At 45.4% G+C, this 23,117-nt stretch overlaps 2 protein-coding genes across 2 annotated transcripts; one reads left to right on the top strand and one right to left on the bottom strand.

Moving 5' to 3' along the window:
* Nucleotide 1: 1 nt before the first annotated feature.
* Nucleotides 2-4,074, top strand: slx1b (SLX1 homolog B, structure-specific endonuclease subunit). Its single transcript, XM_079866808.1, has 5 exons — nucleotides 2-520; nucleotides 633-684; nucleotides 1,985-2,305; nucleotides 2,909-3,124; nucleotides 3,688-4,074. Exons 1-5 carry the CDS (start codon nucleotides 348-350, stop codon nucleotides 3,715-3,717), a joined length of 792 nt encoding a protein of 263 aa, XP_079722934.1. The 5' UTR covers nucleotides 2-347; the 3' UTR covers nucleotides 3,718-4,074.
* Nucleotides 3,900-21,487, bottom strand: LOC307155827 (uncharacterized protein). The gene is made up of 7 exons (XM_079866809.1): nucleotides 21,347-21,487; nucleotides 20,988-21,106; nucleotides 20,583-20,705; nucleotides 11,077-11,130; nucleotides 10,768-10,905; nucleotides 5,624-5,746; nucleotides 3,900-5,528 (listed from the first exon to the last, which is right to left on the bottom strand). Exons 1-7 carry the CDS (start codon nucleotides 21,351-21,353, stop codon nucleotides 5,475-5,477), a joined length of 618 nt encoding a protein of 205 aa, XP_079722935.1. The 5' UTR covers nucleotides 21,354-21,487; the 3' UTR covers nucleotides 3,900-5,474.
* Between the last annotated feature and the right edge of the window lie 1,630 nt (nucleotides 21,488-23,117).

Below are 23,117 nucleotides of genomic sequence, written 5' to 3'. Positions count from 1 at the left end.
TGAAACGAAAGAGCCACAAAACCAAAACATATGAATGTCAGTATGTCAGAGACTGTGAATGTTTTGATGATGATTCAAGTGGAGAAGAAAAAGAACAGGCGTTCCATTTTCCGTCTTTAATATGATGCCATATTTATTTATATTAAATAAGAAGGTTAGATTGTAGAATATAGTTATATCGATTGAGATAAGGAACTCTTGAAAGGTGCTGTATAAATGGTGAAATTGTTAAATATTTCCAAGTGATTTGAAAAGATGACATGTATAAGTTGGAATGAAACGTCTCTACGTTACTAGCCCTCCCTCTGCAAAGGTGTTTGAGCTAAGTTACTGTAGAAAAAAACAGGATGGTGGTAGAGGTGGAGAGTTTCTATGGCGTGTATATGCTGTACTGTACTAACCCGAAATTCAAGGGTAGAATATATATTGGCTTCACTGTGAACCCAGAGCGCCGTATCGGTCAACATAACGCAGGACGCCACCGCGGAGGAGCCAAGAGAACCAGTGGCAGAGGACCGTGGTGAGATATCAGCTCGACATTTCACATGGTGAACAAATTACGACCAGATCTCTAAACAGAAATCTGTAGATCTGGTTCTGTAATAAATTAACGTTTTTTTATTCATTTTAAGGGAGATGATTCTTATCATCCATGGCTTTCCATCTGATATAGCAGCTCTTCGGGTAAATATACTATTCTGTTTAAATGTGTTATATCTTGTCTTTCATTTCCCCTTTGTACAAAATTCTCTTCTGTATGCTTACTTTAAAGCTACACTATGTACCTTTTTGATAAAAGCAATGCTATTAACAAGAGAGTGAGGGAGGGGAGGGGAGGGGGAATTCCATACCAAGCCTTTACTTTACCCAAATACTCTATAATAATGATTTATATTTTTAGAGTTCTTTGGACTGATGTCATGGGAAATTGCATACATGCATTCTAGGCTGTGTCCGGAATCACTTACTTCCCTACTATGTAGTAGGCGAAAAACAGTATGTGACAAAAGAAGTATGTCCGAATTCACAGTACTCATTAAAGAGTCGGCAAAAAGTACCTGGCCGGATGACCTACTACTTCCAGCGAGATTCTGAAGTGTGCATATGATGGGCACTTTACAATCCCATGAGGCCATGGAAGAGGATTTATGAATGACAGTGAAGCGACGCAACTGACTCTGCTAGGTCACATGATAAGGGCAACATGGTGGGTGGTGTAATCGGGGTTTACATTTTTAGTAGTCACAAAGTAATTGTGCATTTTCGGACACAACTCTTGAGTCCATACTTTCGTGACGTAATGGTGCTTTGACTGTTGGGTAGAAGTCTGCTGCGGAGCTCACATCAGTGCCGCCTCGGCAAAAGTGTACATCAAGGTCACTTATTGTGCGCAAAACTGGCAGTAATTAAATATGTTAAATAATACAAATATACTTTGTATTTAATCTTACTTTATTAACCAATGTATTTGCTGCTGACCATAGATGATTAAATTCAACCACACCAATAAGCAAAAATGACTAGATAAAACATAAATTTCGGACAGGGCCAGAAAAGTAGCTGTGGCTGTGGGTTGCGTGAAGTTAAATGTTGGTTGTCACAACGAACAAGAAAAATTGATAATGAATCATTTAAAACCCGCTCTGATAAGATGATTTGTTTCCATGTGTGTACACTGGTGCCTCGAACCACATTCACAGTTGAAGAACAACCAAAACAATGTTTATACTTCTGCAAGACGCATTCAGTTTTATTGATTTTTAACCGCTAGAGGGCCGAAAGTTAGATAGTGTGGCATTAATAATAATGGTAACACTTTACAATAAGGTTCATTAGTTAACATTAGTTTATTTAGTAACTAACATGAACTAACAATGAGCTATACATTTGTTACGGTAATGAAAATAATTTAGTGAAAACGACAAATTGAACAGTAAAACATCCAGACACATTACAGTAATAACCATCATCTTTCCTTTGCTAGTTCGAGTGGGCATGGCAGCATCCGCACACCTCTCGTCGCCTGTCCCATGTTGTTCGGCGCAGCCGTAAAGAGTCCAGTTTGCAGTTCCACTGGCGTGTGGTGTCAAACATGCTTCGGGTGGCGCCGTGGAATCGACTCCCCCTCACCGTGCGCTGGCTAAAGCAGGAGTACCGGATGGATTTTGCCCCTGTGCTGCAGCCTCCTCTGCACATTCCTCTAGCATTTGGCTGTGTTCGTGCTAAGAGGAAACCGCAGCAGGAGTGTGAGGAGCAAGAGGAGAGACAGGTGGAGCGGTGTGTGTTGTGTGCAGTGTTTGTTAAGGTTAGTTTTGTTGTGGCAAAAAATCTCATTAAACAATCATCAACTGCGTAAGAGACACTCAAAGACACTGAAATTCAAATGATCATTAAAAGTATTTTATTCTTGGAAGAAGGCCCAGTTGCCACACAGAAGTCACCAGTACAGTCTGTGAAACAAGTGCGACGACGAGAGGGAGGGCAGAGGAGTCTTTATACTGCTTTCAAGGTCCTCTGCTTACAGGCCCTTATCTAAACAAGGAGAGGCTTCCCTGCTAGTTTTCTGATACTGCTCAGTTTATTCTTACAAACTCACAAGTTCTAAATTGGGCGACCTCTGACCCTAGAAGTCTGAGGTCCCTTCTCATTCTGCCGCCTCCTGACGTCCCACCTGTTACCCAGCATTAAGAGAAACACATACACGTCAGTTTTACCACGTAGACCACGTATAGAAGGTCATTTCAATGTTTTACTGAAAGTCAATGAAAATCAATACTGTAAATCAATGAAAATCAAAAATTTCCATTACAGTTTCACTCTGCTTTCAAAGTGGTTTTAAATAAACCAGCTCCAAATGTTGCAGGAATAACTGTCTCAATCCTTTTTTTCTTTTTCTTGGTGATTTCAGGCTGTGGATAGATTATCTTGTTTCCACCCTTCCTGTCATATGGTTTGTCATCTGATTTGCCTGGCTAAACACTTTCTGAAGGCAGACCCTTCCCACCTACTTCCTGTCGAGGGAAAGTGTCCTGGCTGTCATCACTCTGTGCTGTGGGGGAGTTTAATACGCCATAAAAACGGCTGTTTTGGTGATTTGGAAGAAATTACCTCGTCCTCATCTCAGGTCAGCTTTAATATGGTGTCAGAGTGTATTAAAGGAATAGTTCACTTAAAAATGAAAATTCTGTCATAATTTACTCACCCTCAAGTTGTTTCAAATCTGTATGAATTTCAATTTTCTGCTGAACACAAAAGAAGATATTTTGAAGAATGTCAGTATCCAAACAGTTGATGGACCCCATTGACTTTTTGTTCAACTTATTTTTTTCCTACTATGGAAGTCAATGGGGTCCATCAACTGCTTGGTTGATGGAGAAAAAATAAATTCATACAGGTTTGAAACAACTTGAGGGTGAGTAAATTATGACAGAATTTTCATTTTTAAATGAACTATTCCTTCAATATGTGTAACCATTTCATTAAAACCCCAACATGGATTGAAGTTATAACTAGCATATTTGCATAGCATAGCTAGTTATGTTACAGAGATGTCAGATATAGATAGTGATGCATGACAGTTAAAGTTATTAAAAACTGTACTTGGAGTCAAGTGAAAGCTGCAGCTTTTAATGAGACAAGTTAAAGAACTGATGTAATTCACTAATTGTTCTTTATTCTTTTAAACAGAATCATTGGACAGATGAACTACAGTTGTGAAGAAAATGTGATGCAGCCGTTTCTGCATTTTGAGAAGTAATCATTGGACTGGATAATGACAGCTCAAGGTCAAGGCATCTGTACATTCTAAGAAATGTGGAAATTAACAAGGATACACAGAATGAGATGAAGCATTTAACTCAGTTGACCTTTTGAAATAAAAGGATCTTCAGACATATTTTAAAATATGAAATAAAACATTTTAATTCAGCAATAATAATTGTTACAACGTGTGTAAGCTCAGTTATGCTGAGAATAATGACTGAATGACTGTTTTTAAAACAACTGTGACAGTGAAGTTTTCTTATCTGAAATCATGTGTGGTTATATTTATTGAACAATAAATCATTGAATTTGTGTGTGTGTGAAGCATATTTTTTCCCTATTCCCTGGTTGCAATTTTGAATTATCACTCAAAAAATGTTTTATTTGTATGGTTAAACAAGATGGAAACAGATGAACATTAGTAAGAATCTATAAGCCGTGAGAATGATTATTGGCTGAAGAGTGAAATGTGTAAACTGCTGCTCAGTAGCTTTTTATTATTGCTTGTTTTAATCGAGCAGTACAACTAATAGAGAGTTTGAAGCGGGATTACCTGTGCATACAAGGAGGATGTCTGAAAGCAGTCATAACAGTTCTCACAATTATCATTTTTGTAATACTGATCATCAGTGCCATTGGCGGGACAGAAACACACTAAAAGTCAATAACGGTTGTGCCCACAATATAGATTATAAAGACATCACTGGAGTAATAATAATTCAATGATATCTGTCTGTACATTCAATTGACAAGGTGATTAAATTCAAAGGATTTTATTTATTTTAGGTATAAAATATAACATTTCATACTGAATGTAAAAGAAAGTTAATTTAAATTACATGATAAAAAGTGATGGAATTTTAAAAACATGTTAAACTAAATATGTTTCATAAAATATTGAGTGTAAATTCACAGTAATTGTTAGTGAAGGTTTAAAAGAATAATTGCTTTGCTTTCTAAAAAATAACTAATTGTACTGCTACTTAGTTACTTTTCATGGAAAGCAGTGTTACATTACTTTTGAGTTACTTTTTCTCATCTGTGCTGGGCTTTCTTGCTTGTTTTTTTATTTAAAAAAAGTTTTGGGCAAAGTAAAGGCCCTTTCACACCAAAAGTGCAAATGCAAATTCATGCCTGTACAGTAAAGGGTACAAGCTCAAACAAACCTTTCAGATGTGCTGCCATTATGGATTGCATTAAAGTAAGATTAAATACATAAAGTATATTTGTATTCTTGAACATTTAATTACTGCCAGTTTGCATTTCACTGTTTTTATTCATTTTGAGGAATACTGAATCTGCTTTTGTGCAAGTTAGATGAGTAAATGAATGCTCACATTTAGACTATAAAAACCATCATGTTCACATAGCACACACAACGCCTCTGCACCTCACTCCTGATTCCTCTCAACATGCGGACAGGAGAAGTGTCAGTCAATAAATGGGAAAACAATGTAACTTGCGTAGCTTCTTTGAAAAATAACTCAGATATTTTGTTGTAAATGTAAAAGTAATGCACTATACTAGTTCCTTGAAAAAAGTAATCTGATTCCGTAACTCAAGTTACTTGTAATGCGTTACTTATCCCCAACACTGTTCACAGATACCTGAAATGTATAAAACTGATCATTCAATTTTGATACACATGTTGAACAAACAGTGGTTATATGTTGTGGATATGTGATATATTTTTCCAGGCTCTGAAGGTCTTATCACTGAAACTGTCCTAACCTAGGATCTGGAGGTCTGTTAACTGTGATTACCGGCTGAAAAAAAAAAAAACACAATAAGTGAGTTTTCATATCTTCCAAAACAGCATCTTACAACATGATCTACAGTTTGAGTTTTCACAGGGTCTTACCACACTAGACACAGGAGAGCAGCACTGAATGACCTTGCAGCAGTATGCAGCTAAAGTGGCAGAAAGGACAATATGGACTGCCAGCACCAGCTTTTGTAATGCTCTGTAATTTTCAATTGCAATCTGTGGGTAAAAAGTCAGTTATGTATATAGCACTTTATACAATACAGATTGTTTCAAAGCAGCTTCACAGTAGCGACCAGGGAAATAACAGCACTGATACTGCACAATTCTTCAGTTGAAGATGTATGTAAAGCAGCATTAAAAAGACATTAGTGTCATTATTCAGCTCAATTTAGTTTAATATTGATTTAATTTAGTGTAATTGTAGCAAAGTTCATCAGTTAGGAAACTAACTCAATTCAAAAATCAGCATGGATTAAGAGAACGTCTCGGTTACATATGTAACCCTCGTTCCCTGAGTAGGGAACGGAGACGTTACGTCGGATGACGACGAATGGGGTTTCGCTTAGAAAGCCTATCATCTTTGAGTATATAAAACGAGCCAATGGCAAAGAAATGCCATGGGTCTGGGGAATTTGCATAGCGTAACTCCGCCCCACCCTGGGGGTATATAAGGAAGTGCGCTGGCAACATGCAGATATGTCTTCGCTGAGGAGCCGAGACTGAACTCAGGTGTTCCAGCGGTACAGCGGAAGTGGCAGGGAGACGTAACGTCTCCGTTCCCTACTCAGGGAACGAGGGTTACATACGTAACCGAGACGTTCCCTTTCGTAGTCACTCCGAGTTACGTCGGATGACGACGAATGGGGTTCCCAGTGTAATCACGCCACCTCTCGACTGTCTTCCAGTGCCCTGCGTAAGTCTGAGCTCCCTGTCGTGAGACTAGCACGGACGAAGGAGTCCTACTTAACACAGGAATACCAAGGTACACTGGGAAGCATATCTCAGTGGAAACATGCAATTATGCCCAGCCCGCAGGGGGGGACTTGGAATACACATATGACCCCGGGGGGCTGCATATGGAGTATCACTGGGGTGTCCAGCTGCAGGTGGAATCTTTCAACCCCAGGGGTGGCAAGGTGGCTTGCCAAGGGAAAGACACATGCTCAGAGAGGCTTACAGTGGAATACACATGTGGGGGTCGCCCAGAGGGGGAACCATGCACATGGAGGCACCTAGCCAAGCGCGAAAGCTGACGGTGGCAACTCTGGCGTTGACGTCGTCAGTGCTGGAGGAGACTCAGGGCTTACTAGGCTCACCAGAGGAGAATATCGCACGAATCCCGTCCGTGGAGAGGAATGGCGAGCAAGCGAAGACACCTGAGCAGAATCTCTTACCGGCTAGTTGAAGCGAGTACATGAGAAGAAACTGGCTCTACTCGGAGATTGTAGAATCTCGCGAATGTGTTAGGTGTCGCCCAGCCTGCAGCTCTGCAGATATCTGTTAGCGAGGCGCCATGCGCTAGAGCCCAAGAGGATGCCACACTCCGAGTGGAGTGGGCCGTTACACCAAGGGGGCATGGTCGAAATGCCTGCAGGTCCCCTACCCTCTTGATGGAGGCCAATGCAACCAGGAGCGCTGTCTTAATTAACAGGAACTTAAGCTCCACTGATTGCAGAGGCTCAAAGGGAGCACTCTGCAGGGCAGTTAAAACCACTGAGAGGTCCCAAGAGGGAACGAGAGGAGGGCGAGGAGGATTCAGTCTCCTCGCTCCTCTCAGGAACCTGATGATCAGGTCGTGCTTTCCCAGAGACTTACCATCAACTGCGTCGTGATGTGCGGCAATGGCGGCAACATACACTTTCAGGGTGGAGGGAGACAGCCTTCGCTCCAACCCTTCTTGCAGGAAGGAAAGCACGACACTGACCGGGCATTTCGTGGGTTCTAGATGTTTAGAAGAACACCAGTTGACGAAGAGGTTCCACTTCAACGCATAGGCATGTCTCGTGGACGATGCTCTAGCGGAAGTGATGGTAGCCACCACTGCTGGTGGTAGGGTACTCAAACCTACCTCGTCCCGTCCAGGAGCCACACGTGGAGGTTCCAAAGATCGGGACGAGGGTGCCACAAGGTGCCCCGTCCCTGAGAAAGAAGGTCCTTCCTCAGAGGGATTGGCCAGGGAGGTGCTGTCGCGAGGAGTATAAGTTCTGGAAACCAGGTGCGGTTGGGCCAGTACGGGGCAACCAAAATAACCTGCTCCTCGTCCTCCCTGATCTTGCGCAAAGTCTGCGCAAGAAGGCTCACTGGGGGAAACGCATACTTGCGGAGGCCCCGCGGCCAGCTGTGCGCCAGTGCATCCGTGCCGAGCGTGCCATCGGTCAGGGAATAAAACAGGTCGCAGTGGGACGAGTCGTGGGAGGCAAACAGGTCTACCTGTGCGTCCCCGAACTGATCCCAAACCAGCTGAACCGTCTGGGGATGGAGTCTCCATTCTCCAGCGAGAGGCCGAAGCCGAGACAGCTCGTCGGCCGCCTGGTTCAGGTCTCCCGGGATATAAATGGCTCGAAGCAACCTCAGATGCTTCTGACTCCATAAGAGGAGGTGGCGGGCGAGTTGTGACATACGGCGGGAGCGCAGACCACCTTGACGGTTGATGTACGCTACAGTCGCGGTATTGTCTGATCAGACTAGTACGTGTTGACCCCTGAGCAATGCACGGAAGCGGTGCAGGGCAAGACGTACAGCCAACAACTCGAGGCAATTGACATGCAAAAGGCGCTGGGGTCCTGTCCAGGAGCCCGCGGCAGCATGTCCATTGCACATGGCGCCCCAACCCGTGGTGGAGGCATCTGTTGATACAACAACATGCCTGGAAACTCGTTCCAAGGGCACTCCGGCCCGAAGAAAACTGAGGTTCGACCACGGGGTGAAGGTCTGACGGCAGGTCGGAGTCACTGGAACTCGGAGCGTGCCGTGATGCCATGCCCACCTCGGGACTCGATCGCGAAGCCAAAGCTGAAGTGGTCTCATATGAAGCAAAACGAGCGGCGTGACTGCGGCTGCGGATGCCATATGCCCCAGGAGCCTCTGAAATAGTTTCAGTGGAACCACACTCTTGCCCTCGAACTGACGAAGGCAAGTCAGCAGTGACTGCGCGCGCTTGCTCGTAAGCTGCGCGCACATGGTGACCGAGTCGATTTCCATACCGAGAAAAGAGATCCTCTGCACGGGGCAGAGTTTGCTCTTCTCCCAGTTGACCCGAAGGCCCAGACGAGCTAGGTGCCAGAGCACTAGGTCCCTGTGTTCGCAAACCTGGTCTCGAGAGTGAGCTAGGATCAGCCAGTCGTCGAGATAGTTCAGGATGCGAACCCCGTGTTCCCGAAGGGGAACAAGGGCTGCCTCGACGACCTTCGTGAAGACGCGAGGAGACAGGGCTAGCCCGAAAGGGAGAACCGCGTACTGGTATGCCTGCCCCTCGAAAGCAAACCATAGAAACGGTCTGTGTCAAGGAAGAATGGAGACATGGAAGTAGGCGTCCTTCAGGTCGATCGCTGCAAACCAATCCTTCGGCCGTACGCATTCGAAAATGCGTTTGGCCGTGAGCATCTTGAACGGCATCCTGTGAAGGGAGCGGTTCAAGACGCGCAAGTCGAGGATTGGTCGTAACCCACCGGATTTCTTCGGTACAATGAAGTAAGGGCTGTAGAAGCCGGACCTCATTTAGGCTGGAGGGACAGTCTCGATCGCACCCTTCGCCAGTAAGGTAGCGACCTCCGCTCTCATGACAGGGGCATTGCCACCGACCATAGTGAAGCGGACTCCCCTGAAGTGGGGAGGAGACCGCGCGAACTGAATCGCGTAGCCGAGCCTGATGGTCCTCGCGACCCAGCGGGACAGCCTGGGAAGCTCTAACCAGGCTTCCAGGAACTGTACCAGCGGGGTCATGCGGACCACAGACGTACCCTCGGTGGTGCAGCGAAGCGGAATGACCGGCCCAGGCGTGGGTGGCATAGCGGCCCGGTGCGGGGGCACGGTCATTAACCGCGTCCTGCCAGAGGAGGCCAGGGGAGGACCAGCGTCCCACGGGGGCGTGCTCTGGCAAGGGGCTGGCGACAGAGGGGGTTGAGAGAGGCGAGGCTTGTAAGCAGCGCGCACTGTCATCCCAGCGCTCTGTGTGCTCAGAGATGGGGGAGTGAGTTCTTTCTTTAACCACAATAGGGTGCTGCCCGTCGAGGGACGAGCAGCGGGAGTGGGAAAACCAAGGAAAACCAAGGACCACTCAAGACCAATGGCCGCGGCTGCCCGGGAAAGCATGGCCGTCATCTCGGGATCAGACTCGGGCAATGCTGGCACACCCGAAGGTGGCAGCACAGCCGAATCCTCACTTCCCAAGGACTCCTGCCCACCTTGTGATGCAGCGATCGACATCACATCTTCCTCTGGAGCGCCGAATGAGACCCGCGGCAAGTCAGAGGACTGTACAGCGGGCTCATTCAAAACACTAGCGGGTTGCACGGCGCTAGAGGACGGTGTGGAGCGTGGAATAGTCGGCGCTTTGTTCCACACCGTAACCCTCAGGTCACCCTGGCCGCCAGCCGAAGTACCAGCTCTCGTGGAGCCAGTAGATCGGGGTGCGGATGAGGGGACTCTACCATGAAGGTCATTGAGTCTTGACCGCAACCGTGCGATGGGCATGTTCCCGCAATGGGAACATGACTCATCCACAAACGCTGCCTTAGCGTGCTCAATACCCAGACACACAAGACAGCGATTGTGCCCATCAGAGTCAGAAATGAGAAGACCGCAACCAGAAGTGCACGGGCGAGGCATCTTTAAAAAGACATGCCGCGTGCAAGCTCTTTTAGAAAGGAGATTTCTCCACAAATGCTGAAGCGACCAGGGAGAGAACACACAAACACTGGCAAATCACTGCACAGATAAGCAGGGAATGTGCACTCGCTGTCACACCAACACTTGGAGAGAGGCTCGTTCGAAGAGAAAGAGAGATGAATCTCAGGATTGGCTGTGGAGTGAAGTACATAAACTTGGCTCCGAAGCGAAAACATATCTGCATGTTGCCAGCGCCCTTCCTTATATATGCAGACCCATGGCATTTCTTTGCCATTGGCTTGTTTTATATACTCGAAGATGATAGGCTTTCTAAGCGAAACCCCATTCGTCGTCATCCGACGTAACTCGGAGTGACTACGAAAGGGAACTAACATTTAGGTGTAACTTACTCTTAAAGGTGTACATATTGAGGATTCTTCTTCAGACCAACAATGATATAATACCATTTGGTAAACGCTTAAGTTCATGAAAATGCAGATCACACCGGCCAAACAGGCCACGACCTGCATTCCTAAACAGGCTTTCAGCTGGAAAAATAAAAAAAATACAAACAGTGTTATTGGATGCACCAAAACAAGGGAATTCTACATGCTTGGTGACCAAAAGTTTATTTTTTCTTTATTGAATAAATAAAATTGTTTATGACAAATATACATGTTTTTATGTGTCTGGCAAAACGTTATGATCTGAAAACTTACAGTTGGGAGATGAAGATTCTGTGCAGCTATAGCCAGACTTCCAGCGATAAGTATCTACAAAAGGGAAATATCAGGACATATTATATATTGTGTCCTTAGAAAACATTCAGATTTTAGCCCTTGACTTTTCTCACTTATTACACATTTTCAGGTTGACCTTGTTTCAAAATAGTTTTACTAACTGTAATCTGCTGTATTGGATATGTTTTGGAAAGGCACAGTTTCCTTTATAACATCCCATGTTCAGCAAAACAATGTCCAGGGTATACTTTGAGGCCCTCCAAAACAGCATTGTGTCAATAACAGCATATTTAATTAATAGTTTTGCGTTTCAGAACAGTTTTACCTGTACATTTTTGCTGAAAAAACTATTACCTTGAAAAAGAAGGCTGCTAACAAACGGCTAAGAGGGGACATTAAACGTCATCACAGCCCAAACAGGAAAACCAGTGTGAAGCTAACTTTTGGGTTGGCCTACAAAAGTACTCGGTTACCTAACGTAACCTCGGTTCTCTCTAGAAGAGGGAACGAGTATTGCGTAAGTTGCTTACGCTACGGTAAAGTTGTCTTTTCTCGAGATCTGAAGCCAAAAATTATCCTTAATTTTGTATTTATTGTCAACGCAGTGCGGCAGCCAGCAGACCATAGCAGGCTGTATAAGCGTGCTCATTGGCTGACCTCGGCAACTGCAGCAGCCTATCGGTGAGCCCTGCGCCCTTCACGCGTCACAGCCCGCCAGAATGGGTGTGGCTAGCGTGTATAAAAGAGGGGCTCACAGGCTGGAAATCTGGTTTTCATAGACTGAAGCGAATAAGCTCGTGGCGCGACACGGCAGGTTACGCAATACACGTTCCCTCTTCTAGAGAGAACCAAGGTTACGTTAGGTAACCGAGTACATTCTCTTATGAGAGGTTCTCTCGTATTGCGTAAGTTGCTTACGCTACGGGAACCCCTTGTCAACGCCGTGCGCGCCGAGCATCCACTGCATGAGTCCCAGGGGAGCCCGGGGAACACAACATGCGGGGACAGGCGGCCAGCAACGCGGGCCAGCACATGTAATAAGCACTTCATAGGAACACAGAGCGGCTCTGCCGGTCTATGTGTAACGTGTGGGGAAAGGCGGCCAGCAGCGCGGGCCAGCACAATACGTAAGCACATCATGGGGAGAATAAAGAGCTACTCCGCCGGTCTATGTATAGAAAGTATCAACCCTTAGCGCAGCTGTGTGCAGAATAGGTGGCCAGCAACGCGGGCCAGCATAAGTGCACAGCGGGGAAAAATACAGAGCAGCTCCGCCGGTCTGTGTATAGAGAATCTTACCCTTTAATGCAGCTCACCAGAAGAGCTAGCAGTACATGAGAGTAGTCTGCACATGAACAAATGGGCAGAACGTACATATCACTCATACTGATAACAGTTTAGCCTGCAAGGCGGGAACTTCCAGGTTATAAAATCTCACAAATGTAGAGGGGGAGGTCCAGCCTGCCGCCATACAAATGTTGTGAATAGAAATCCCGCTGGACTAAGCCCATGATGAGGCCATGCCTCTAGTGGAGTGGGCTCTAATGCCCATAGGGCACTGCAGGTGTTTGGACGCATAAGCTGCTGCGATAGCGTCCACTATCCATCTGGACAGGCTATGTTTCGAGGCAGCGAGACCTTTAGTGCGCCCACCAAATGAAACAAAGAGCTGCTCAGAACGCCTGAAGGTGGCGGAGCGTGTGATGTAAGCTCTCAGCGCCCTGACGGGGCATAGGAGGTTATCACTGTCCTCGCTATCGGATGCTGTATAGGGAGATGATCTGCGCCCTAAAGGGAGTGCCAATCGCCTTGGAGACGTAACCGTGCCTCGGTTTGAGGATGACTTCGGAGTCATTTGGTCCAAACTCGAGACATGTGGGGCTAACGGATAGCGCGTGTAGGTCCCCCACACGTTTTACTGATGACAGAGCTATCAGAAAAACGGTTTTGAGCGAGAGGTATTTCAGATCCACGGATTCTAACGGCTCAAAGGGAAAAGCTTTCAGGGCCTCTAGGACCAAAGAAAGATCCCACATAGGAACCGAAGGTGGCCGTGGGGGGTTCATCCTCCTGGCTCCTCTAAGGAAGCGGATGATGAGCTCGTTCCTTCCTATCGCACGGCTGCGCATCGTCTCCGCGAACGCTGCAATAGCGGCGACATACACTTTGAGCGTGGAAGGGGACCTGCCCTTGTCCAACAGCTCTTGCAGGAAGGAGAGCACCCACGAAACCCCACACGTGCGTGGATCCAGGCTCTTAGTAGACCATTGACCATTTAGACGCGTAGAGTCTTCTCGTAGAAGGAGCTCTAGACTGCGTAATCATGTTCACGACCAGTGTTGTGTGTAACGCGTTACAAAGTAACGCGTTACAGTAACGTAACTACTTTTTCGGGTAAAAAGTAGTGTAACGCGTTACTACTAAAAATTTGGTAACGAAACGTAGTTCTTTTTTCAATTCGGCGCAACGTTACTTTTCCCATGGATATATTTGACAGCGACACTGCCTCAGCTGCGCGCTTGAGAGAAGAGAACTGTTGAGAACTGAAGAAAACAAATTAGTTTCATATTTATGTTTAAATTAAATAAAATAAAAATTTTGTGTGGAGACATGATTTTGACCATTTTATTAAGTTTGTTTTTGTAGAAAACCTGTATTTAAAGTGAATTTCGTTTTGTATTAATTGTATCTTAATTTTAATCAATGTTTCACATTTATGTTTAAATAAAATAAATAAATAAATAATTTTAATCTATGTTGATTATATGAAAAGTGAAAAGCATGAGTAAGATCATAATTTTGTGCAATATATCGGGAGATAAATGGAGTGGGCAGACATGATTTAGACCACTTTATTAAGTTTGTTTTTGTAGAAAGACTTTCTTTAAAACGAATTTCATTTTGTATTAATTTTATCTTAATTTTAATCAATGTTTTACCAACCAATTAATTGCCTGAATTTAATAAATAAGTAAATATAGCATGCAAAATAATCATGACGGCACCAGCGCGTGAACTGAGCTCGTCTCCATACTGTAAATGAACCGAAACTCAGATAAGCTATACTTGTCTCACAGACCTGAGAAATACATAGAAAGCTTGAATATGTGTATTTTTAAACAAAATATTTTTTTTTTCTCTCAAAATCTCTTTTTTTTCTCCTACTCCCTTGATAGAGTGAGTCGTATGTCTGAAAACTAAGCTTATGTCTTCTATATCATTTTGTCCTATGCTATCAAGACGCGATTCGCACCGGTGTTAGAGAGCAGGAGCGCTTTATTGGCTGTTGCCGAAATTTAAAGTTCGGTGGATAGGGGGAGTGGAGCGGAGAGAAGTGACGTGGGCGCGCTGCTCATCGCGGAGTGTCGCACTCTACCCCATGATGCAGAGCCGGCTGAGAATAAAAGTTGCCGCACACAGCAGAGCCAATGAGAAGGACTTTTTTTCTTTCGAAATTGGTACTATTTTTTATAATAAAGAGCACAAAATAATTACCTGTTATGTCCTCCATTGTATAACTTTATGTCTACATATTTAGGAACAGATATTGGGTTCTGCCCAAAGTCAAGCAACATAAAAGTAACGTAAAAGTAACGAGTAACGTAAAAAGTTACTTTCCAAACGGGGTAACTAACTAAAGTAACGGATTACTTTTTTTAAAAGTAACGAGTAACGAGCAAACACTACTTTTTAAAAGTAACTTCCCCAACACTGTTCACGACCCCTTCTGGCAGATCAACGGGTATCCGTTGATTATCCACGCATGCAGAGACCAGCGCTCTGGATGGGGATGCCAAATTGGTCCACCGGCTTGAGAGAGAAGATCTCTCCTCACCAGGATCGGCCATGGGGCTGAGTGCGACAGCCTCACAAGCTCTGGGTACCAAATCTGGTTCCTTCATCGCGGGGCTATGAGGAGCACTGAATGGCGCGTTTCCCTGATCCTCTTGATTACCTGTGGTAACAGCGAGATCGGAGGGAAAGCGTACAGCGGGCAGCTGGGCCAGGTTTGGGCCAGCGCATCCTCGCTCTTCGAGAGGAATCTCGGGCAATGAGCGTTGTCTTTTGACGCAAAAAGGTCGACTTCCGCTTTGCCGAAAAGGCGCCATGGCGACTGGACTGTCTGAGGGTGCAGAGACCATTCTCCCGGGGGAATGTTGTCTCTGGCCAGTCTGTCTGGGCCGACATTCTTGTGGCCCGGTACGTGCGCGGCTCTCAGCGAGCGCAACGAGTGATGGGTCCACACGAGAAAGCGTTCTGTCAGATTGCAGAGAGTCCTGGATCTGACACCGCCCTGGTGGTTCACGTAGGATACCACGGACATGTTGTCCGAACGGACTAGAACATGGTGGCCCCGTATGTGTGGGAGGAAACGTTTGAGCGCGCTCTCGACCGCTATCATCTCCACACAGCTAACCAGGGTCTCAGTGCTGAAACGCAGCTCTGAGTCACTCTGATTCGTATGCCGCCGGACGCCCAGGCTCGGTGAGGCACTCGAGCGTTCAACCAGCGTTGCAGCGGGCGCATACGCAGTAGACCCAGCTGAAGCACTGCTGCAGCTGAAGCCATACATCCCAGCATCCTCTGAAGCGTTTTCAGAGGTGCGGCGCTGCCCTTCTGGAAAGACCGCCGGGCCGTCATTGCCACAGAGTCCAGTTCTAAACCTAGAAAGGAGGCTGACTGACTGGGCAGTAATGAGCTCTTGGTCCAGTTGACCGTGAGACCCAGGCTTTCCAGGTGGCCGAGGAGCACTGCTCTGTGAGAAATAAGCTCTTCCTCTGACTGTGCTAGAATCAGCCAATCGTCCAAATAGTTCAGAATCCGCATGGTGTATTGATATACCTGACCGTCGAAGGCGAATCTCAAGAATGGCCTGTGACGGGGTATTATCTGAATCTGAAAGTAAGCGTCTTTCAGATCGAGGGAAATAAACCAGTCTCCCGGGCGAATCTGCGCGAGGATCTGTCTGGTTGTGAGCATTTTGAAAGTTTTTTTCCTAAGAGCTTTGTTCAAATATCTCAGATCTAAAATCGGTCTGAGAGCTCCGTCCTTCTTGGGCACGAGGAAGTAATGGCTGTAAAAGCCTGCCTCGCTCAGAGAAGGAGGTACCGGTTCTATGGCCCCTTTGCACAGAAGTTTTGCTATTTCTGCACAAAGTAGGTGTGCTACTTCCCCACTCACTCTCGTCTCGGTCCGTGCTTGAAAGCGCGGGGGACGGCGAGCGAACTGCAATGAATAGCCCTGCTTTACTGTGCTCAACACCCATTCTGACACGCCTGGAATAGCATCCCATGCTTTTGCATGTACGGCTAGGGGCAGAATGGCCTCCGGGTTCCGATTGCCGCATTCCGCGGGCTCGAGAACCTGATTTGGAGGCGCGGGCGCGGCGCGCGCGCTCTCGGTGCTCGAATACAGCGGCTCGCGGCTAGCGATGGCTAGCCGTTTTACACGTGATGTCCCGGTGGCTTTCAACGGGGAACGTATTGTGCGAAGAACGGGGCGTGAGAGCAGCGCCGGGCGAATGTGACCGGCAGGGAGTGGCCGTGTAACAGAGCGGGCAGTGAGTAGGCGTGGGCACGGGGTTGTGGGCACATGACCTACATCTAACACTCGAGCAGCTTTTGCCAGCTTTATAAGAGTGGGCTCTGTGAGAGACACGGGGGTTATAGTGCTTGTGAGTAGGGGTGAACACAGAGACGTGGGCACATTTTCTACACTTAAAACACATGCGGCGTGAGCCGGACAACCAGACATTACACTCTTTTGAGATTTCTCTGGGTTTCCGTGGAAACGGCGGTTGCGTGCAGGCGAGCGGGTTGTATTACCGGCTCGTTGGTTGCAAAATACACTTCTGCAGTAGCCTTTCTAAAGGGACTGACAGAGTAATGCTTTGAAGGCTCATATGTTTAGACGCTCATAATACTCGCGGGAGGGTGCGAGAGGCGGGTTCGCTTTCTGTAAGTAAGAAAGCTGGCCGCGAACTCGGAGAAGCGGGCAGCATAATTTTTATCTGCCGCCAGAGCCAGGATTCGAACACGGGTCTCTGGCGCAAAAGCCTAAGGTTTTGCCACTGAGCCACAGGGGAAAACACATAAGCTTTTGGTCAGCGTGAGCATATAAAGAGCGTCATCATGTCTGTGTCGGCGTTTGTTTGCAGGCGTGCATGTATTATAACAGGCTCGTTTACTGCAATATTAATATTTCCAGCCGCCTGAACTTGAGAGGGGACTGAGAAATGTGTGAGAAGTGGAGGTTGGTCCGGCCTTGGAGGGACTAACAACACTCTCTCTCCTCCTTTCGCCGGTGAGTGAGGCACGCGGGGTGCTGAAAATTGCTCGTGACCATCCGCTCTGACCTCCCTTGTGAACGGTGCAGTTTGCGCGGCACAGACAAAGGGAGAGAGCGCGGGAAAAAGTTTGTGATAGGCGAATAGTCAGAGAGCGTCAACATGACTTGCGTAGGCATTTGTTTGCAGGCGTGCATGTACTATAACAGGCTCGCTTACTGCAATATTGATGTTTCCAGCCGCCTGGGACTAAAACACTCTTTCCTCTTTTCGCCGGTGATTGACGCACGCGAACGGGGCGCTAGGGCAGGGTAGCTTGCTTGTAACGTAAAGAAGCCAGCCCCGTGACCGTCCGCTTCTGACATCCCATGTGAATGGCGCAGTTTGTGCGGTTCAACAAAGGGAGAGAGAGCGGGAAGAGTTTTGCGTCGAGTTGAGTTTCATCATGTTTTGCGTCGGCGTTCGTTTGCAGATGTGCATGTATTATGACAGGCTCATTTACTGCAATATAGACATTTCCAGTTGCCTGAACTTGAGAGGGGACTGAAAAAAGTGTGAGAAATGGAGGTTAGTCCGGCCTTTCTTTCCTCCTTTCGTCGGGAGTGACGCACGCAAACGGGGCAGCTTTCTTTGTAACGTAAAGAAAGCCAGCCCCGTGACCGTCTGCTCCTGACATCCCTTGTGAGCGGCGCGGTTTGCGCGGCTCAAACAAAGGGAGAGAGCGCGGGAAGAGGCGAGTAGCCAGAGAGCGTCATCATGTTTTGCGTTGGCGTTCGTTTGCAGGCGTGCATGTATTATAACTAAACCACTCTCTGTCCTCCTTTTGCCGGTGAGTGACGCACGCGACCGGGGCGCGAGGGCGGGGTAGCTTTCTTGTAACGTAAAGAAAACTAGCCCCGTGACCGTCCGCTTCTGTCATCCCTTGTGAGCGGCGCAGTTTACACGGCTCGAACAGAGGGAGAGAGCGTTTTCGGGCGGCGCTTCTTCTTGCGTGGCCCGTCTCGACCCAGGCAGAGAGCGCAGATAACGTGGCGGTCTCCGTCGCTGAGTGGGGCTTGCAAGAGCCACAGAAATTGCAAGGCATTTTTAGAAAAACGCCTCGCGCTCTTATAGAAAGTGTGTGTCGCGGCGGCGAGCACACACACAGAAAGCAATAAGCAATATGCAATAAAGGATATTGTCGCCGGATAGCGTAGCAGGCACGGATGGATGAAGGCGGCGAAGACGGCCGGCTTCCTCAGACGCTTCCTGGGCTTGCTGGTCGCTTGTTTCAACGGCAGCGGCTCCCCAGATCCAGCGATGCGTAGAGCTTCGCTGAAGACATGAAAATCAGATTTCCAGCCTGTGAGCCCCTCTTTTATACATGCTAGCCACACCCATTCTGGCGGGCTGTGACGCGTGAAGGGCGCGAAGCGCCCTCATTGGGCATGTCGTCACGCAGGGCTCACCGATAGGCTGCTGCAGTTGCCGCAGTTCAGCCAATGAGCACGCTTATACAGCCTGCTATGGTCTGCTGGCTGCCGCACTGCGTTGACAATAAATACAAAATTAAGGATAATTTTTGGCTTCAGATCTCGAGAAAAGACAACTTACGCAATACGAGAGAACCTCTCGTAAGAGAAATACATAATCACTGCAGCAGTCAGCATGGCTTGACATAAGGACTGCCCAATGGTCCATCCAGTGCGAATGTAAACAGTTGAGAAAGAAAACACATATTACTATTTTGAATCAGTGCATTAGCTCTTAAAGTGACAGCAGCCTAATATACTTGCTGCTGTTTGTGTCCTTAATGTAAATTAAACAACAAAAGATCGCTCACTGCTCTTGACTGAATGACTCTTGCAACTTTAATAAGGATTAATCTTTATTTGTATCATGACAACTCTCAGAAGATTTTTACAGTAGAAAATACAGAGCAGACTCCTTAGACCAGGTGTCACCAACCCTGCTCCTGGAGGGCTACTGTCCTGCAGACTTTAGGTCCAACCCTGTTCCAACACACCTGCCTGTAATTATCAAGCAACCCTGAACAGCTTGATTAGCTGGTCCAGGTGTGTTTGATTGGGGTTGGAGCTGAAATCTGCAGGACTGTAGCCCTCCAGGAGCAGGGTTGGTGACACCTGCCTTAGACAATAGCCGCTTTCCAATCAAGTAGTTACAGGAACTTAGTTCTAGGAACTGTCCACTTCTAAACAGTTCTAAGAACTACTTTCCCCCAAACTCGGTTTTGCTGTTTGCGTTCGCACTGGCCAAGTGGCCATAGGAACTGGTAGGAGGGGTAAGGGAGTGACGCAAGCACGGTGACTTTTATTTTGATGGCGCGACGGACCTTTATTTTGGCAGCGCTGAGAACGCCAGAGCAAACAATGCTCGCATTCTCTGTGTTTATTAGTTAGCAATCTGTCTAACAGTACTGTTTAATATCTTATCAGATAGAACTGTTATAGAAAGTAGACAGTATATGAAAAAAAGGTTATTAGCCTATGCCGTGTGGTTGATGTCCAGTGTTGCTAGCTGGGCAGATAAACATAATCATGTTTGGCTTGGTCCCCTCAAAATTGCGTTGGATTTTCTCTTCAGCATAAAGGTTTAGAGACCCATCTATCACTGTTTTCCATGTTTGTATAGTAAGTTTATGGAGTAAATATATAGGCTATAATCTGTGTGTTTACATTATAGCTGTTTTAAAAATGGCGGGTGCTGGTGTTCCGCGTGCGTTCGGTCAATCAGCGTACACTAACGTCACGGGTAGTTCCTATAGTGCTGGTTTAGACCCTACTCTGAAGTAGGACCCAAATTAGTTCCTACAAATGGAGTTCCTAGAACTAAAATCGTTCCTAGATCCTGCGGTGCGAACACGCCGACATCCGGGTACTTTAGCCAATAGTTCTAGGAACTGTGAAAAGGTTCCTCCGGTCGGAAAGCGGCTTATGTTCAATCTTAAAAGATTGAGCTTGGTCTGGTGATAGCCAGACTATCAGTCTTCTCTATTATCCAATACTATATTCCTGCAATACCAGTGGGTGCTTTTTATTGATTTTTAGGCCTACTTAATTTTTATCACCTATTTATCCACACATTTAGGCATTCATTAATTCATCGATTTCTCAATTTATTGAATGGCCCAATGTTTTTATAGTGGAAAAACAAACGAAATGAAATTATTCCGTTAAATGTGAAGTGTAGGCCTACTTACTGTCATGGAGGTAATAATGCCACTCACTGTCCCCTCAGTGTCCACTGTCCAACTGTACAATTCATCTAAATGTAACACGGAGGTCACAGATGTTAAAAACACAGCCAACACAATCTGCGTTACCTGTAATGAACCACAAAAACATTTACAAAAATTAGTCATGGGTGTATTTTATATATATATATATATATATATATATATATATAGCCTGACATTTGTACTGTAAAAAAAAAAAAACACTATAACCACAATTCTTTAATTGTTGTTACACTTAACCATTCTAAAATGAGAATCTGACACACACAAAAAAAAAGTTTACTACAGTTAGGCTATTCTGTACAGTTAGTCATTTTTCACATCAATGAAAAAAGGTTTGTCAACGGTTAAGTTGTAAAGTACACGCACTCCTAGTATTTTGGGTTCAACCTCCAGGTATTTATGTTTTTGATTGGGGTTTTTCTGAAATCGGATGTCCAAAATCTCTCCGGGGTTCCGATCTTCTCCAGACTCCATCTGCGGTTCATCTGTCGACGACAGTTTCATGATTAAAGTTATTAATACACTTTCATTTATAAACAGATAGAAAGATAAAGCTAAAATCGCCACACTCATATTAGTTTTGATTCAATTCAGCAGCATAAATAAATCTATAAATCTGTGAATTTCATAAAGGGAGAGGAAACCCTTTTTGGATGAATTCCAGGAGCATTCCTAACAAAATGAAGCGGAAAAAATAATTCGCAGAAATATGAAAATAAACGTACCTGTCATTTTGCTGATCCCCTAGCTAAAGCGGCAGCCTATGTTCTTGCGAAAATAACTTACTTGCAACTTGCAATAACTTTACTTTGTCTACGCACTTATCTCTTCTGTTTTGGAGTGAATTGGTCCCGCCCCGTTACGAAATCGAGTTTTTCAAGAACATCTGAAAACAGTTAGTCAGCTGACAGCAGCCTACTAGCCTAATATCCACATACTTAAATGTATGACCCTTACAAAAAAGGAGCATATTCAAGTAGCCTATGCTATTATAAACTACGTATTTTAAACTAAAAACAAGAAAGTATAGGCCTACTTTTAGTCTACTTTTTATGTAGGCTACTCAGAAATTGTACTTAGCCTAAGTGCACTCCTGGGCAAAAAACAAACAAACAAACAAACAAACAAAAAGAAGAAGAAGAAGAAGAAAAAAAAGAAGAAAAGACCAAAATCACAATGGCTACTTAAAAAGCCATGTCTCAGAATTATTATTTATTTTATTTCTTTGGAGTTTGGAGTGTATTAAAAGTTTAGCACCATGCAGTTTACATAGGCCTACTGTCTTATAAACTTATATACCCCTGCTGATTTTAAATCTAGGGCTGGCCTGGGTTTTATTCACTTGAATGTTCGTAGTTTGATCGCAAAGATATGATTCGTATTTGGGCACACTCAACTGATGCTGATGTAATTGTTTTATCAGAAACTTGGCTAAGCAAATCTGTTCTGAATGAGGATATCAGTATTGATGGTTACAATGTAGGACTGATCGTCCCAGAAGGGGTGGGGGTGTCGCGGTATATATCAAAAATAAGTTTCGTGTAAATATGCTTCTCTCTAAATCAGTGAGTAGCCTAAGCAATTAGAATTTTTAGCTCTTGATCTCGAGGTCTCTAGGACTCTCCACATTACGGTAGTTGGTTGCTATAGGACACCCGCTGTCAGGGATGCTCTGCCTTCTTTAATGCAGCTTTTATCAGGGCTGAATCAGAATGAAATTGTAGTCATTGATCTAAATTGGAACTGGTTACATCCAGTATCTGATGATTTTAAAGCTTACTGTGACTCGCTAAATCTCTTTCAGCTCGTTGATAGTCCCACTAGACCTAACCTGAAATGTCCAGATAAATCATCTTTAATTGATCTTATCCTAACCACGTTCCTCATAAATACTCAGCAGCTTCTGTTTTTGCAAACGACATTAGTGACCACTGTGTTGTTGCCACGGTCAGAAACACAAAAATCCCCAAAACCAAGCCACGCATCATTATTAAGCGTGACACAAAACATTTTTTCGGAACAAGGGTTTTTATATGACCTGTTTTATTTTGACTGGGATAAAATGTATCTTATTGCAGATGTCGAAAATGCTTGAAATTTTTTTTATGCTGGTTTTAAAGAAATTGTTGACAAGCATGCTCCCCTCAGAAAGTATAGAGTAAAAGGCCTTAACAACGCATGGTTCACTGTAGATTTAGCCAACTCTCTTCATGAGCGTGATAAGGCCTGGGCAAAGCCAGGAAAACAAGCCTGGATTCTGATTGGCTGCTCTTCAGGAGACTGCGCAATTTGTGCACTGTGGCTATCAGAAAGGCCAAAGCAGACCACTTTCTTATAGAAACTTCAAACAATTTAAATAACCCCTTAAAATTCTGGAAGACGATTAAATCCTTGGCTGGAAATAAAACTGGCATCGAGCTGCCATCATGTAGGCCTATTCTTAAGGACTCACGTAAATTAGCCTATCCGATAAAAGGCTGAAATGCTTGGCTGTTT

Source organism: Squalius cephalus (assembly GCF_949319135.1).
Source record: "Squalius cephalus genome assembly, chromosome: 3".
Lineage (NCBI taxonomy): Eukaryota > Metazoa > Chordata > Actinopteri > Cypriniformes > Leuciscidae > Squalius > Squalius cephalus.
The sequence above is the reverse complement of the archived record's forward strand: the minus strand, read 5'-3'. Positions and strand labels throughout refer to the sequence as shown.

Coding starts and splice junctions, on each gene's coding strand:
- LOC307155827 (XM_079866809.1), bottom strand. Junction 20,706..20,987: donor TTGAACCCAAAATACTAGGA/GTGCGTGTACTT, acceptor GGTTCATTACAG/GTAACGCAGATTGTGTTGGC. Junction 5,529..5,623: donor GCTCTCCTGTGTCTAGTGTG/GTAAGACCCTGT, acceptor TTTTTTTTTCAG/CCGGTAATCACAGTTAACAG.
- slx1b (XM_079866808.1), top strand. CDS start 348: ATGGTGGTAGAGGTGGAGAGTTTCTATGGCGTGTATATGCTGTACTGT. Junction 521..632: donor ACCAGTGGCAGAGGACCGTG/GTGAGATATCAG, acceptor ATTCATTTTAAG/GGAGATGATTCTTATCATCC. Junction 3,125..3,687: donor TTACCTCGTCCTCATCTCAG/GTCAGCTTTAAT, acceptor TCTTTTAAACAG/AATCATTGGACAGATGAACT.